At 39.4% G+C, this 16,767-nt stretch overlaps 1 protein-coding gene across 2 annotated transcripts; it reads left to right on the forward strand.

Moving 5' to 3' along the window:
* Positions 1-53: 53 nt before the first annotated feature.
* On the forward strand, positions 54-16,604 carry ano6 (anoctamin 6). 2 transcript variants are annotated; one of them, XM_056367963.1, is made up of 20 exons: positions 54-302; positions 4,601-4,671; positions 5,157-5,285; positions 7,948-8,013; positions 8,103-8,390; positions 8,665-8,778; positions 8,945-9,060; positions 9,183-9,317; positions 9,771-9,876; positions 10,338-10,398; positions 10,629-10,774; positions 11,030-11,107; positions 11,478-11,706; positions 11,792-11,961; positions 12,045-12,142; positions 12,320-12,450; positions 13,137-13,342; positions 13,725-13,921; positions 14,200-14,305; positions 14,406-16,604. In XM_056367963.1, exons 1-20 carry the CDS (start codon positions 209-211, stop codon positions 14,622-14,624), a joined length of 2,760 nt encoding a protein of 919 aa, XP_056223938.1. In that variant the 5' UTR covers positions 54-208; the 3' UTR covers positions 14,625-16,604. The 2 variants fall into 2 exon arrangements, with proteins under 2 accessions (XP_056223938.1, XP_056223939.1); XM_056367964.1 differs by having other exon boundaries at positions 244-302; positions 5,161-5,285.
* The last annotated feature ends 163 nt before the right edge of the window (positions 16,605-16,767 follow it).

Genomic DNA, 16,767 nt, shown 5'->3' on the forward strand with positions numbered 1-16,767 from the left:
AACACCCTCCTCCTTCTCCACCTCCAGCCCCACCCGTTTGATTTCCCCGTCCACTCAAGTCACAACCTGAACAAAACTTCATGTGCATGAATCGATGTTGAGAAATAAGGCAAGAATGCGCGTAGGAACGGGGCTGCGCGATAAAACCACTGTGATTTAGGCCTTACTCCATGTTGTGGGTGAAACTTTTAAAGCTGCGACTGGAACTATGAGCGAAAACGACATTTTCGAGATGGACTCCGTCTGTGACACAGAAGAGTTGGAGGGTGATACTGAACTTGGCATGATAGACGAGGAAGTCGGTGAGAGAACTACTTCTTTCATAAGACATTTGTGGTTCGGTCTCATGTCTGGGAATGTGACCACCGACTCATTCATCTCCACTCTGCAGTTTGTTCTCAGTTTACACAGTGGTGCTTCAATGGGTGTAACTTTTAACTACTGGGCCATAATCAAGTATATTTATTCTTATGATATTTAAGTAGTGGATACTTAAGTACTTTAGGAAAACTTACACTTTACTTGAGTATTTTTATTTTCTACTACACCACATTTCAGAGGGAAATATTGTATTTTTCCATTGCATTTATTTTAAATAGGCAGTTTCTAATAGTTTGACAATCTAGATTGTGCAAACAATACATATGGTAATCTTAAAAAAGTATGTTGCAGTTAAATTAAACAACCCAACAGTTAAAATTAGCTCCTACCTGAGCAGCTATGGCATTAAAATGCAGCCTAAAGGTTGATAGACCAGTTATAATAAGTAGTGTAACACTGACATGCACCATGTTGCTGCCTAATGAATGCTTTTGCTTTTGGAACAGTCTGTGCTGCTGACAGCTGCTTGATGTCCTAACACGAATACAATACTGTTTTCACATTTCTGCCATCACGAAACACAAGTCCCTTTGTGTTATCATTTTTTAAAGGCTGGTGCAGTCGAAGTAGATGATGAGAAAATGAAGCTGTGAGTAGTGGGAGTCTGTCTGACCCTCAAAACGTGTGTGACAGAACAACTGTGCTCAACAGCAGTGGGGGTGTGGTGTGCACATTTTTGACAAGGCACAAGTCCACACCACCATATCTGCAACATAAAAGAACATAGATAACAGATATTACTCTATCACCAGTTGAACAAATACATCTAAAATTCCTGTTTATTTCACAGACGTGGTGTGTACAGTGAAGTGATGGCATCCCTCCACACTCTTTTGTTTCTTGCATGTTTTACATTCCTCACGATACCAGCTGAAGCCACCACTTAACCCTCGAACAAAATAAACTCCGGGCCGTCTCTTGAAGCACACGTTAAAAACAGATGTCAGGACCAACTCTTGTATTTTATGGTGTATGATTTCTCCATCTGTTAGCGCCTTCGTGTCTGTCTTGTCCACAGTGACATACTCACCTAAAGACAAATGGTTCTTGAGGGTTACCATTAGCAGTTGCCAGTCATTTGTAAAAGGCCTTGACTATATGGAAATTACCACCATTATCGCTTTTCACACTGAATTATTAATGTTGACTCTTTGTTGCAGCCTGTGTAAACAGCAATGGACGGTTTGTTTTACCAGCATGGTAATTCAGGAAATCACCTTTACTGTTCTACTCTACTACTCTTATTTACTGTTTGTTGTTGCAGCCTGTTGCTATGGCCTGTCCTGACACAGATCTGAGAGGTTACTGTAGGTCAGCGGAGGTTAGCTAAGTTTTTTTATGAAGATGTCCATCCATTATCTATACCGCTTATCCTTGTAGGGTCGTGGGGGGGGGGGGGGCTGGAGCCAAGAGCTGGGTACAACCACTTGTGCACACGCTCACACTTTTGGGCACTTCAGAGTCGCCAGTTATGGAGATGTATTCACCCATATTACTGAACCACTCTTCACATTTCATCTTCTGCTGGATGGATAATTCAGAGGAAATCAGTCACCAGAGATCCTGTTTCACAAGCAAAACACACAGTTACAGGCACTATCGGCTATTACTGATGCAAGATCTTAGAGGGTAAAAACATTACACAGGACTTCTAACAGATGTCACAAAATGCCCCCATGATTGATTCAGAGAAGAATTTCCTGTCAGATGGTGAGAAGGACACCATCTGAGTTTAAATACAAAGGTGCATCGTGCACCTTAATGCTGCAGAAAACAATTGAAGGAATCCAGTTTGGCACGGTTGCTGCTGTTTTTATTATTTTGTACTTTGTTTCTTGCGGTGGAGGATGTACTCTTGACAGGAAGTGAGAGCTGGCTGGGAGGGTGGGTTGTGGCAAGAAAGCAGATTTCTATCGCTGGTGGCACATGGGCACAGATTCAGCTGCATGCTTTTCAGAAGAACTGGACTGAGTCAGTATAGGTCACAGGGGTTTCGTAATATTGTGTCTGTCGGGTTTAATGACTCAGTTGGTACACATTTTATTCATTCTGTAGAGCAAAGCGGTAAGAGTAGAAAATAAAAATGGCATCCTGACAGCAGCAACTTAAACACAACACTGTGCAAGGGGGAATTTATTGTTTTTTTTCCTTTTAATCCTCTTATACATTAGATCCTTACCTTACATGTGATATTACAGTGACGATACAGTTTACCGGGAGGATTCAGGCCAATTATTCTGTATGTCAATGTACAAAAGTGAATAAAGAGTCCAGACGGTTTCTAATCTAAGTGTATCAAAATAAGAATACCCTAAAGTCAGTAAGGATTAGCAGTTCTTTTAGTTACTGGTTCACTGACTTCTAGTACAACCAGAGGGAGAAGTGTTTTGCTGTTTGTGGACTGTAAAGGGAAAAGTCTTGTTTGATGAGCAGTGATTCCACAGTTAAGGTTTCCCAGGGTGTTTCTATGGCTATAGTGTTTTCAAAACAACATCTGTCTTCAGTTAGTTTCCTCCCAGTGTTCCACAATGGAAATAAATAATCCAGGACTTTCCGTGTTGGATGATGTGTCATCTGCTTCATGAAGAAAGTTACTTATAATGCAACTACGAGGTTCCTAACAGTGTTGATACTCAATGCTTAATGAATTTCCGCGGAAACATTGCAGTGGTCAGAGTGAATGCACTGCAGTAGGCCGTGACCTATTTCTTTTCTTTTCTTTTCTTTTTCTTCCAGAGAGTAATATAACATTGTGATGAGTGGGCAATTGTCTGCAACCAGTAAAAAAGCAGCCGGAACAGCAAAAACGTTTAGGGATATAAGCTTGTAACAAGAGAGTCACTGGGGAGAGTCAAACCTTCAGACTTGTTTTAGAAAGGAGTAACAGTCTGTATTGCTTCACTGAGCAGTGAGAATGTTAATGTTGTCCTTGTCAGTTTCCTGGTGAGAACGTAGCTGTGGGACGTACATGAGGGTGACTTACATACACATAGATCAAACGTGACAGAGTCTACGGCCACGCTAACTTTCGCTAATCAGCGCTAAACCTTTTTCATGAGAATGAAAAAAAGCTGATATTACACCTGACTCACAGTGTAAGGGTTTAAAAAGCCATATGCATAAAGAATAAAGTTTAGGTAAATATTAGAGCCAGAGGGAGACAGTTGAAAGTAATAAAATATAACAATATGTCAGCTGCTTTTTAATTTGTGTAAACATAACAGCGTTGTACCTGCTGTGTCATATTAGCTCCTCGTTAGCTGAGCTGTGTGTTGGGACAGGTTCAAATAAACCAGCACATTCGGGGGTGGGGGGGGGTTGAAACAGCTGTGTGCTCATTGGAACAAGGTTCCTATGTCATAACAAACACAGCTTCAGCTCAACTGCAGATAAATGGCAGCTCTACTGGATGTGTGACGATGTGACCTTATAAGGTCCGTTCCACACAGGTGATCCAGGGGAGGCACCACACATAATAATGTACTTCTCACAAAAGGGTGCTTCAGGACATGTGCCTCAGCAGTCAGCTCTCTGCTTTTCCACTTCAGCTGCTGCTATCATTAACTTCCAAGAAATTAATTGAGAAATACGACTGGAGCCATTTACAGCATGTGTTTTATCAATTATAGTATAGTTGCCCTCGATTATAATAAAAATAACTTTTTATCAGTCTGTGTTTTTTAATACAAATGTACAGCATAATGTAGAATCTCAATAGAATATCAACAATCTGTGAAATATTTTTATAATATATTTGCAGAGGCAGTCATTCTTACAATACATTATGATTTTCTTTCTTTTTTTTTTGACCTCAAGATAATGAGTAATCCTCTCTGGCTGATGTGTTGCCGATTTAAGATCATACATGGTGAAAAATGTCAACTAGAATTTAATAAATAATCAGAGCTGTAGAAATCAGCACATGACCTATTCAAACAGATTGCTTACAGCTGAACAATAGATTTCAATATCACAGGATTTTATATACATATTTAATATACATAAACAAATACGCATAAAAATTCTTGAATGCAAAACAAATTTTGTACATGAATTTTATACAAGCTGATAATGATTCATCTGTGATGACAACATGATGATATCAACCCGATCCTCTATCAGTCAGGCTTTAGTTTGGGATTTCTTGATCATTATCATATGTGTTTTCCCATTCATGTGTCTCATCTGTTTTTTGTTTGTTCGTTTTCTTTTTCCACAGTTTATCCCGAGGAGTTTTTACCAACATATCACTCAATTAAAGAAGGAACAAGAATAATCAAAACACAACTGGTGAGTCAGCACAGTCATTCAGATTATTAATGATCATGACATACAACCCAAGGGATATCAAGAAATGTTTAGCAGGTGTTGCATCATGAGACACGGTTGCCAAATCTCTCCACAAAACACACTGATATCAAATCATGCAAGTAGTTACATATGCCTGCAAGGACTTTATTATTACTGAGTGGTGTCACAAGTCTGATTGTGTGGCCAGAGAGAGAGAGAGAGAGAGAGAGAGAGAGAGAGAGAGGCAGAGAAACGAAGGGCGGGTGTCCCAATGTTTGGTGACTCTTCCCATTTCTCCTGCATGGCCCACATCACAGGTTAAATAGGCCGGTCAAGATCAGTATTTAACAGTATATCTCTGCGCAGGCTTTCTGCTCACTGGTCGTCCTCGCATCTCTCTGTTCAACATGTATGACATTATGGACGAAGAGGAGTATGAGTTTCAGCCCACAGAATTGCCCGATAAGCCTTGTTTTTGCCCTCAGGCAGAGTTCAACAACAAACCCGACTCCTTGTTCTTCAACGATGGTGTGAGGCGGATCGATTTCATCCTGGTCTATGAGGATGAGGATAAGAAGGAGTATGAGAAGAGGCACACCTTCCAGCGTCGAAAGGTAGGTCTTTCATTTTTTAATGTCTTTAAGCTGGGTTGTTTGGATACAGTATATCATATCACGGCTGCAGATATTTCAAATGGTGCTCACATAAAACTATACTGTACTACTGTATGTTACGATATTAATTTTTTGATGTAGAGTAGAGAGATAAGAGGAAAATGTGGGGAGAGAGTGGCGGGGCAATAAAGGTCCACAGCCGGACTGGAACTAGGGAAGCTGAGATTACACAGTCAAAGCTCCAAGTCCCTTAGGCAACTAGAAAACTGAAATACAAATAATTGACAATATGACAGAGATGACAGTTAAGCTCTGAATCTTAAATTTAGAGTTTTTAAAGAAAGTTTGATAGCACATTATTTGTCTTAATGAATAACACAATGGAAATGACATTTTGTAATTATGTTTGCAGTTTAAAGTCATGAAGCCATACATGAATCGTATGCAAAACACATTTGACTGTGAAATCTTCATTACTACTCCTAAGAAAATATATGGTCAAGTGAAGTCCAACATGCCTTGTATGTACTATTACACATACAAAGTGTATTGACTCTTGCCTATTTGTAAAGGGAGTTTTTATTTGCTCCAGGACGGCGGACCGTGACGTTACATTAATTAATCGTGACGGTCAATGTTCAAGCACAGTGTGTTAAATATCACTTTAGCTTTTTCTTATCCAGGAACTAGAACAGCTGAACATACCTTGTTTTTGTAGGTGCTTTCTACTGCTTTAGCTGTGATGCATTCAGTACAGCTGCTGCTTAGAGGGAAGACGTGGAAATGAAGAGCGCTACTCTTTCACTCAAACCAGATCAGTCTGGTCATAAGTTTCCCCGTCAAAGCTTGAACTCTGTCTGACTTATTATTATTTTAGCCAAATTTATCTCAGACCAGAAATCTAAAACTTTCACAGAATGGAGAGTAATTTCTTGCTTCTGCTGTGTCATTAAAAACATAAATATTTAACGTGCCACCTACTTTTTGTTGACACATCACAAATCTAAATGTCAGTGATCTGTGCAGGGATTGAAATGTACAAACAAAGGACACTGAGACATGAGCTGACATACCCAGGTTGTTTTTTTGCTACCCACACCTTTCACAAGAGGGTTACAGTGAGGGATGTGCAATATGCAACACAATGCTTTGGAAATACTGTTGATCCACAGACCTTAGAGGCTGTTACCTGCAGTGTCGCAACTGTAAACCTGAGAAGGCTAAAATCCGAAATCAGTAAATGGGAAAGTGAATTGAGGTAAAGGGTGAAGACATGCCTTACAAATCTTACAACCGTCTCTAGAAGATGATGAGTCAAGTGCTGAAGACCGTCGTTGCGAGTCAGAGCTCGTGAGCTTCTTCGCCGCAGATTCTCTGAGACTGAGGCAATTCCTCGTTCATAATCACGGCAAGCCAAACTCAAGTCAAGAGAGGGACGAGGAGTGCAGCCGTCTCCACCGGCCACACCCATGACTTTATCTCTTTTTCTGCCCAGAATCTCGACTGCTGGAAGGGGGTGGATCAATTCAGATAGTGTTGGATAAATTGTTAGTTTAAAATGATGCTGAATTTGCTGTTGTATAATATTCCGTTATGCTTGTCTAAAAATTCCATGCACTTGCGGTATTTACTGTGCGTCATGAAAACAGGTTTGACTAAAGCAGAATTTTGACTAAAATTTTTCAACAGAACAGGGTTGACATAGATATGTAAACATACAGGCAGGTGACAGATTGAAGTTTGTGTTCACTCAGAAGCACTGACTTCTCTTGGATGATAACTGGATCAACTTATCAAAATGTCTAAAAGCACTTGGACCAAGATTTAATAATTTGATGAGCTACTTTTTCTATTACTTGAATGTTTTATATATATGTATATGTATGTATATATATATATATATATGTACATATTTCTTTTAACAGATACAGTGCTCTGCAGCATGCCTTTTTGGCTCTTGCATTTAGTTATGATATACCTGCACAAACCTGCACAGACTTGCTGACAGTATTTCCATTCACGGGGCTTATGTACAGTGTAAATAATGGCAGTGCTGTGGAAATGGAAATGGAAAAATTTGTTCAAGTAAATGAGCTGTAAACTCTTTAATGATCTTAAACGTAATCTCACAACAACAATATTTTTTTTTTTAAAGTATATTTTTTTGGGCTTTTTTTATGCCTTTAATGGACAGCACAGTGGAGAGTGACAGGAAACGGGGAGGCAGAGAGAGGGGGAATGACATGCAGTGAAAGGCCGTCCGATGCGGGATTCAAAACGGGGCCGACTGCAGCGAGGACTGTAGCCTCTACACATGGGGCGCCTGCTTAAACCACTACGCTACACGACGCCCCCACAACAACAATATTGATGATATTGGATCACATAAAGGTGATCAAGGTGATAATGTGCGAATAGACACATTCTCTACATTAAATACCACAATAGAAATAAGAAATAAGACTCTGTTGTGTCTTCCTGAAACACTTCTGTGTACATTCAAATTTACTCTGCTGGCTTTGACCATACACTGAGTCATGCATATAGCCACGATAGGCTGACATCTGGTACAGAAAATGAATAACGTCCAGGGAGGAGAGAGGAGGGGTGCGCATTAAAACAAGAAGCTCACTGAGACCCTTTCCTGTGTTCTTCTCTGCAGAGACGGCGAGAGTACTTTGAGGCCAGCTTGATGAAGATGGGAGTGGAGCTGGAGGCCACACAATCTGTACGTGGACTGCACTCAACACTGAACTGTTGTTTCTCTTCCCGCCTCGCTCTCTTTTCCTTCAACTAAACTCTCCTGGTGTTCTGCAGGTAATAGATGAGAAACTGATGTTCGTCAAGGTGCACATGCCATGGGAGGTGCTGTGCACCTACGCCGAGGTCCTGCACATCAAGCTCCCGATCCAGCCCAACGACCTGTCCTCCCGCCCCTCCCCGTGGCGCCATTTCTCCTGCATCACCAAGCACTTCTACCCCAACGAGGAGCTGATCAGCAAGGAGACGGAGTACTTCACCGCCCCCTTTGAGAAGGACCGTCTGGACTACTTCTACATTAAGGACAAGGATGTCTTCTTCACTCCGTCCATGAGGAGCAGGATGGCAAGTTCTCACATGCTGCAGTCAGTTCAGGCCTCCCACGTGTTCTTTTTACTAGCTTATTTTTGGGAATGACGTCGGTTAAGGATCCCTGTTGGGCTGTAAACATCCTGTGCGCAACAGCTGATGTTATAAATATAATAAGAGCAGCTCAGGAAGAGCCCTGTTGAAGTTACAGAAATCATGTTATCTGTGTTGTCCCAACTGATTCTATAATAGCATTAAGTATGTAAACAGATTGGTAGCATAAACATAACTTGACAATTTCTTTTCCCAGGCATATTACATCCTGAGTCGGGCCCCCTACGAAATAAGAGGAAATATAAAGAAGTTTGGCATCACCAAACTACTGGATGGTGGAGTGTACAAAGCTGCCTATCCCCTCCACGACGTGAGCGGCACTTTTTAGTTTATGTCTGTTTTGTGTAGCTAATTGCATACGGTAGTGTTTTGGTGAAATTAGTTTCACAATATATGATATCCTGATATATATATATATATATATATATATATATAGTATGTACATGCACAGTTATTTCCTCTGTTGGCTTTTGCAGTGCAGGTTCAACGTCAGGTCCACAGAAGAGGGCTGTCCCAACGAGAGATTTCTGCTCTATGAAGAATGGGCTCATCCCAAAAGCTTCTACAAGATGCAACCACTCGACCTCATAAGGTGAACAGAATAAACCTTTATGTTCACAAAAATGAACATAACAGAGAAAAATGATCTGAACGGTACTGGAACTCTTTCATGACAGTAGTTATCATTGAGAAACAACCTTTTCTTTTCCACAGGAAGTATTATGGGGAGAAGATTGGCATTTACTTTGCCTGGTTGGGTTTCTACACAATAATGCTCACTATGGCTGCTGCTGTGGGACTGGGTTGCTTCATTTATGGATACAAGACTCAAGAAACCAGCACCTGGAGGTACATTTCCCTGTAGACACTTCCTGGAACATTCTGAGATCTTGTCGACGAACTCATTATATATTCAACCATCATTATTTTATTTTGTATCAAAGTTATTTTAAAAACTTACTACCTTTTTCCTTCATCAGTGGATGGATTTTACTCAGTTGTCATTGAGATGGCTCCTTTGTCACCAGGTGACTCTCTCGCTCTATACTTAGGTCAAGTGAGCTGTCTCCGTGACAACCGAGCAAACTGCAACCGCTGATGAAACCGCTGAAAACTGAAAAAGTTGTCAAAATAATCATCGGAGATCAAACAGCAGCAATTACTTTGCAGTATTGTTTATTTAAGAAGGACACTTTATTTTTCTGTTTTATGTGCAACATTCATTCATATTTCACCTGTTTATCTCTGTGCTGCAAAACTATTTCTTTACAAATGATTAATTTCACTTTCTCTGTTCTGCAGTAAAGAGGTGTGCGACCCAGAGATCGGAGGAAATATAGTGATGTGTCCACAGTGTGACAGGTTCTGCAATTACTGGAGGTTAAACACCACTTGTGAATCTTCAAAAGTAAGTGTTTTTTTTATTTTTTTATTTCAACATGAGGAAAATATGCAGAATATGTTCATAAAACTTACCGATGTCACTCAGTATGCCCTAAATAGAAAAAAAAACTTTGATTATATCCTGCAAAAATGTAAGATTTTGTGAGCAAAAGGCTTTTAAACACAGTATTTATTATGTTATGTATAAAGGGATTTTCCCTTGTCCGAAAACATTACATCTCTAACAGATCAGTGTGATCACCCTCTTGTGAACTTCATGTTTCGTTTCATATTTGAATAGTTTCTCCCCGCCTTGTTGTGATGACAGTTCTTTACTGCAACAGTGGAAGATCCACTTCAGTGATTTACATATTTAAATGAGTGTGACTGCTGTTGTTCTTCAGTGGCACAGCAGCAGTTAGATTTTGAACTGATTTGCATGTGACAGTGTTCCTTTACTTCCTCCTTTTTTTTTTTTTTTCCTAGAAACTTTGTATATTTGATAACTATGGAACCCTGGTGTTTGCGGTTTTCATGTCAATCTGGGGTAAGTTTTATATAAATTCAATAATATATCTACTTTCATCTTTTCAAAACATTCCCACAGAGCATATGCAGGCATGCTAATATCCCCAGCTGTAATTATGACTGATAATTTTACATTTTATTTTGTCTTCATCTTTGGAAGTACTAAAGGGAAAGCGCTGTTTGAATTTACAGTGAAGTTATTTCCGTCTTTCTCATTATTGCCCCGCTTATTTTTTCCTGTTCCCGCAGTAACGTTGTTCCTGGAGTTTTGGAAGCGTTACCAGGCGGAGCTGGAGTACGAGTGGGACACGGTGGAGTTTCTGGAGCAGGAAGAGCCACCTCGCCCAGAGTATGAGGCCAAGTGTATCTATGAGAGGAAAAATCCTGTCACAGGGGTAAGTCACATACAAAGGCTCTTTTTTTTTGGTTTTTATTTTTATTCATTTTGCAGCTGATAATAGATCCCATTGTCAGAATACTGTTGTGTAACTAAAAATATGATGATGGTTTGAAAATATGGATTCAAACAAGTTTTCTGTTTTGTCCAAAAAGGATAAACTTTTTGGGGAAACTAAATACACATAATTAGTCAAAGTCCTGCCATGTTGTTGTTAAAGCCCAGTGTTTCATAGTGTTTGTTTGTGATATAGGTGAAAGAAAAAGTGCCCTATACAGCCTGTGGACGATGTGTTCGGGTGTCGATAGGAATGGGAACAGTCCTATTCTGGGTAATGTAAATAAATGCCATTTTTATTTCAGTTTACTTTTTGGTAACACTTTATTATTTATTATTATACCAGTCTGTAATTCTGTCACAATTTCCCATGAGGTTTCTGTAAATCCATTACTAATTTATTACAGGATTTGTATGCTTGCATGTTGACAAATTATGTCCATTATCCGCATGTTGAGTTGACGTGTGCAGTGACTAAAACACTCTAATTTATTAATTTAAAGTGCTGTAGTTGAACATCGTCTCTGTTTTGCCTATAATTAGCACCAAATTTATAGTTCTTTCCAGGAAACGACTTGGAAATGATTACAAAATTATTCAAACACAATGTACATTAATCTGTATAATTGTTCTTTCTCCTTTAGATTCTGTTGATTCTGGCATCCATTGTGGCCATCATTGTCTACCGCCTGGCTGTCTTCTTCGCTTTCTCAAAGAAACTCAGAAATCAGGATCTGAAGCAGCTGGAGCCGTTAAAGGAGTACGTGACACCTCAGATGGCCACTGCTGTCACAGCTTCCCTCATCAGCTTTGTCGTAATTATGATCCTAAACATTCTCTATGAGCGCGTCGCCATCTGGATCACTGACTTTGGTAAGTTTGAGTTGTACTTCTGCCCTTTTCCTTCCTTGAACGCAGTTTAATCCCAAACCCTTTGTTATCTGACACACGATAACAGAACTTCCACGGACCAAGACAGACTACGAGAACAGCTTAACCCTGAAGATGTTCCTCTTTCAGTTTGTCAACTATTACTCTTCCTGTTTCTACATCGCCTTCGCCAAAGGGAAAGCAGTTAGCTATCCCGGACAGCCTGTTTATCTTTTGGGAAAATACCGTAACGAGGAGGTAGGATTTGTCCATCTACCTGTTGTGTGTTTAACTTACTCACTTGCTATTTTTCAGTCTTAAGCTGTGTCTTGTTTCCACAGTGTGATCCTGGCGGTTGTCTCTTTGAGCTGACGACTCAGCTCGCCATCATCATGGGTGGAAAAGCCATCTGGAACAACATCCAAGAGGTCTTGCTACCGTAAGTAGTCAGAATCTAAGAGCTCCTTTTTGTCAAATATAAAACAGGCAAAAAAAACAAAAAAACAAGTAATACAATTAAGTAAGACGATGAGCTAGTCAGCTAACAGGGCTAATCATACATCACCTCCACTGTCACACTGAGTCACTGTTGACTGTCTCGTCCACCTCTCTGCAGGTGGGTGAAGAATTTGATTTTCCGCTACTGCACTCGTGTGGCGTCCGAGAAGGTGATTCCTCGCTGGGAGCAGGACTACCAGCTCCAGCCCGTTTCAAAACTAGGACTGTTCTATGAATATCTTGAAATGGGTAAGAGGGGAAAAAAAAAGTTCTCTTCAGTCCTTTTGTCTGTTACATTTATGGTTGGACATATTCAAAGTTTGTGTGAATATAATGCAGTTGTTTACTAAGTGGGGTGTGTACATAAATTAGAAAACAGGTTGTACCACACAAACTATTTCTTACACACAGTAGTGGTTAGATGCTACTAAATGTTTACACCAGGGGTAACTGTTGCATTGCTAACTGAGCTAACTGACAAAACTAGCTTGCTAATATATGACCCAGTAGTAATATGGATAATGGGTGAGATATTTGAACTGAAATTTGAGTTAAATATTAAAATACTGCTTAATGATGTTGGTTAAGGAATATTTTTGATATTTTGGGGAAATACAATGGCTTAATACAGCTTAGTTTATTTTAGTTTAGCCTAGCATAATTACTGGTAGCATTGGGAAACAGCTCACTGGCTAGTTGTCCAAAGTTCATAAATACACCTACCATACAGTCTATGTGCGCCTACCTCTAACACCTCTAAAGTTCACTAATTAGCATGTTGCACAATTCAAATAAAAATACCAAAACAACAATTTGTGGTTTTAGAGGAGAACCTCAATATTTCATCACACAATAAGTAATCACTATACAAATAGCAGCAACTGAATCCTGGGTAGTCTTGATAGTCCTCTTCACATGTGTCTTGTCTCTCACAGTCATCCAGTTTGGCTTTGTGACCTTGTTTGTGGCCTCCTTCCCTCTGGCGCCGGTCCTGGCTCTGGTCAACAATCTGTTTGAGATTCGGGTTGATGCTTGGAAAATCACCACTCAGTTCCGGCGCGTCATGCCAGAGAAGGCCCAGCACATAGGAGCCTGGCAACCCATTCTTCAGGGCGTCGCCATCTTGGCTGTTGCAACAAATGTAAGTAACTGTTTACACTGAATTAGTTCATCAGGTACAATTCTAAACAAAACACTTCAGTAAATCCTACTTTTGCAAAGAAGATTGTTCAGTTTCTTTGTCAGCGTAATGTAGTCCAGTGAAATACAGCAATCAACTACAGTCTCAACAATAACCATGTATTTGAATCTAAACCTTATTGTAAAAAAAAAACAAAAAACAACTGAAAAACATAAGCTTTACAAAAGTGCTTTCTTACAATAGTTTCATATGATTGGTGCAGAAATACATGCCAGAAGCTATGAAAAAATTAAATTTTTTACATTATTATTACTGACTATGATTGTAACATTAAAATTTTCTGCTTTCACTACATTAACTCAGTGTCTTGGTGTTTCAACAGGCCATGATCATTGCTTTTACGTCAGACATGATTCCACGGTTGGTCTACTACTGGTCTTTCTCTGTGTACCCATATGGAGATCACTCCAATAACACCATGGAGGGCTATATCGACAGCTCGCTGTCTATATTCAACACCAGTGATTTCTCCAAGTCCAGCGTGCCCGCTACAGAGAGTGGCCTCATCACCACCTGCAGGTACAAAGATTGGCCCATCATTGTGTGCAGTATTTAGGTTGTAAAATAACACCACGTCTGAGTTTCATCCATTTTAAAAATGTCTCTTGCACAGTTAAAACAAATGTAATTATTTTTACTCTGAGTTTTAGTTAGAAAAGTATAAGCTTTCCTAATTCTGTTTTTTATATACATGAATGGAAACATACATGATCCCACTTAATTCTAAAGATATTATTTACAATATTAATGTGATTTACTACTCCCTAAATACATACTTAAAACTTTTCTTTTTTTAGGTATCGAGATTTTCGGTATCCTCCAGGGCACCCCAGACAGTATGAGCACAATGTCTACTACTGGCATGTGGTTGCAGCAAAAATGGCTTTTATAATTGTTGTAGAGGTGAGTATAAACATAACAGGAAACCTCCCTGATACTAACATCATATTAATAAATGCAATATATTAATGGAGATTTCTTCCTCTATTTCTTTTCCTCACAGCACATTGTTTACCTTACCAAGTTCATCCTGTCCTACATGATCCCAGACGTCCCGTACGCTGTCAAAGAACAGATCAAACGAGAGAAATACTTGACCCAGGTTATCCTCCATGAGACCAACCTCAAGCTGGTGACCAAACGTTTAAAACCAGTCGACGAAGAGTCTGTCAACGACCCAGAGGTGAAACTGGCAATGGAAGAGCTGGAGCTTGATTTCTGACATGACTACACAGCACCTACACACATCTGTTTAAAGCCCCTTATGAACCAGTGACAAAATTAAGACCCAAAATAAGGTATGGACTTTTGTTATGGAAAATGTGTAGCAACCAATAAGACAGAAGTTTTTTAAGGGGTTGTCGGAGAAAGAAAGGAGAAACCACTAATGACTGCTCTTCATCCCTAACCAAGCTCCTCACACTCTGGACTCCCTCAATATGTTTGGCTCATGTCAAGCCAATGACAGCTGACAGACCCAGTGCAGAAGCTAGGAGAGGGACAAACAATTGATATGACAGCACAACCTTACATTGGCACTAGATGTCCCTGTTTAGGGGTTACAGTTGGAATTTGATAATTGATCAAGTTTGAATTCAGGACTGAATCTTAATCTATTTAACTTTGTATTAGGCACTAAAACTCAAACATTGACATTAAAATAAGGAAACGTTTAGCAGATAGATTTCATATTTAGCTAAATGACTGGCTGAATGTTCTGTGCATCAATTTTTCCAACCTGGTTTGGATGTTAGAGCACAGGGAGGCAGGGATGTCAAGACAGTGCTTTCCACTGTGAATCTTCACACTAAATGAACCACTTGGTGAATTTAGCATGAAAAACCACAAGACAATGTCAACTTAATAGTTTTTTCCAGTTCTTTTGGTTATATCGGTTATATCGCATGGTCTTTATCAGCAGATGGATTTCTTGTCATTCCATCCCTGTAGCTTTTAAGATTTCTTCCATAGCACTTGTATGACCCCTCAACCGTGTTAGCTTAAAAGCTTTCAATAATGGGGTTGAAAGCTCTGGAAAAGGTTAGTAAGTAGACCTTGAGCTGGGACTTTTTTTTCTCAAAACATTTGATGTTTATTTTTACCCAAAGGGTTGTCCAATTTTATGACTATATAAAATGATAGCTGGGCTATATCAGCCTGTAGCTCTGGCACTGTCCCACTCCGTTCATTGAGCTACATGTCGGGCACTCAGAGCTTTCACACACAGGCAATCTACTGCTGGATAAGTGCCACTGCTGGGTGATTGTTTTACTTAAATGCTGACCTAATATATCAGTATTATTATATACGGAAGATGTTAAACCTATGAATCCAAAGTTGATGATGAAGTGTCTTTTTTTTTTTTTTTACATTTTCCTCTCTATTACTAGAACTGAAAAGCTGTGGTGATCTTTCAGACAGCTCATAATGTTATTAAAGTCATTAGACACATGCAGTTAGAATAGACATGGACTAACCTTCAACTAAATCTGTTAATTAAATGTTCCTCAGGTTACACTCTGTACTTGAGAGACAATTCACTTTTAGTTCAGTCAATTCACAAAGCTAAACCTCTTTGTCAATTCAAAAAACTAAAGACAGATACCATGTCAAAGGTTTGATGAACACAAGTTTACGAATACACAACAATAGTTTCATCATTACTCCTAATGCAGTTCTATTTAGCCTATATTTTCACTGAAATGAAATGATCATAGCCATGTGAAGTGGTTTAGCTGATGAGTAAAGTCAAACTCTTTTTTTATCCATGTTGCACTTTTTAAAGTTCCTGTCCTGTGGCATGACAACTGCACAGAGTTTTGACTGCATGTCATACCCTGTCATATCTTGTAATATAGGCAATACAGTAATCTTCTCCTGTGTTTGCTGATACCAATGAGACCAATACCTCTACTGTATTATTGCCTCACCTTGTGATTTAACAAAGGTACTATAACCACCATGTATGTAAACAGTATCATTCGAGCAATATCTCATGATGTATAACTCTGTTGTTGTTTTTTTTTTTTGTTTTATACAGTGCAATTAAAATGTTTTATAAAAAAAGTTTCATGTTTCTAAATTCTTACTTTAAAGTTTTTAAAACTCTCTCTATGTTTTGTTTAATTTCAACTCTCTACCTTTCAACTCTGATGTAGTCAGATGTTGCTCCTTGTCACCTTAAATACAGCTCAACGATGACATCACACTGTACTGATGATGCCTGCAGCACACTTCTACATCACTGCGGCAAAGTGAGAATAAAAACCGATCAATAACAAGATCTCCCGGATCTGACTTCATCTGTTGTATTAGTCAAGACCACAACACGTGTACTGTATTTCTCTTGACACAACAATATTTGG

This window comes from Seriola aureovittata, chromosome 22 (assembly GCF_021018895.1).
Source record: "Seriola aureovittata isolate HTS-2021-v1 ecotype China chromosome 22, ASM2101889v1, whole genome shotgun sequence".
Lineage (NCBI taxonomy): Eukaryota > Metazoa > Chordata > Actinopteri > Carangiformes > Carangidae > Seriola > Seriola aureovittata.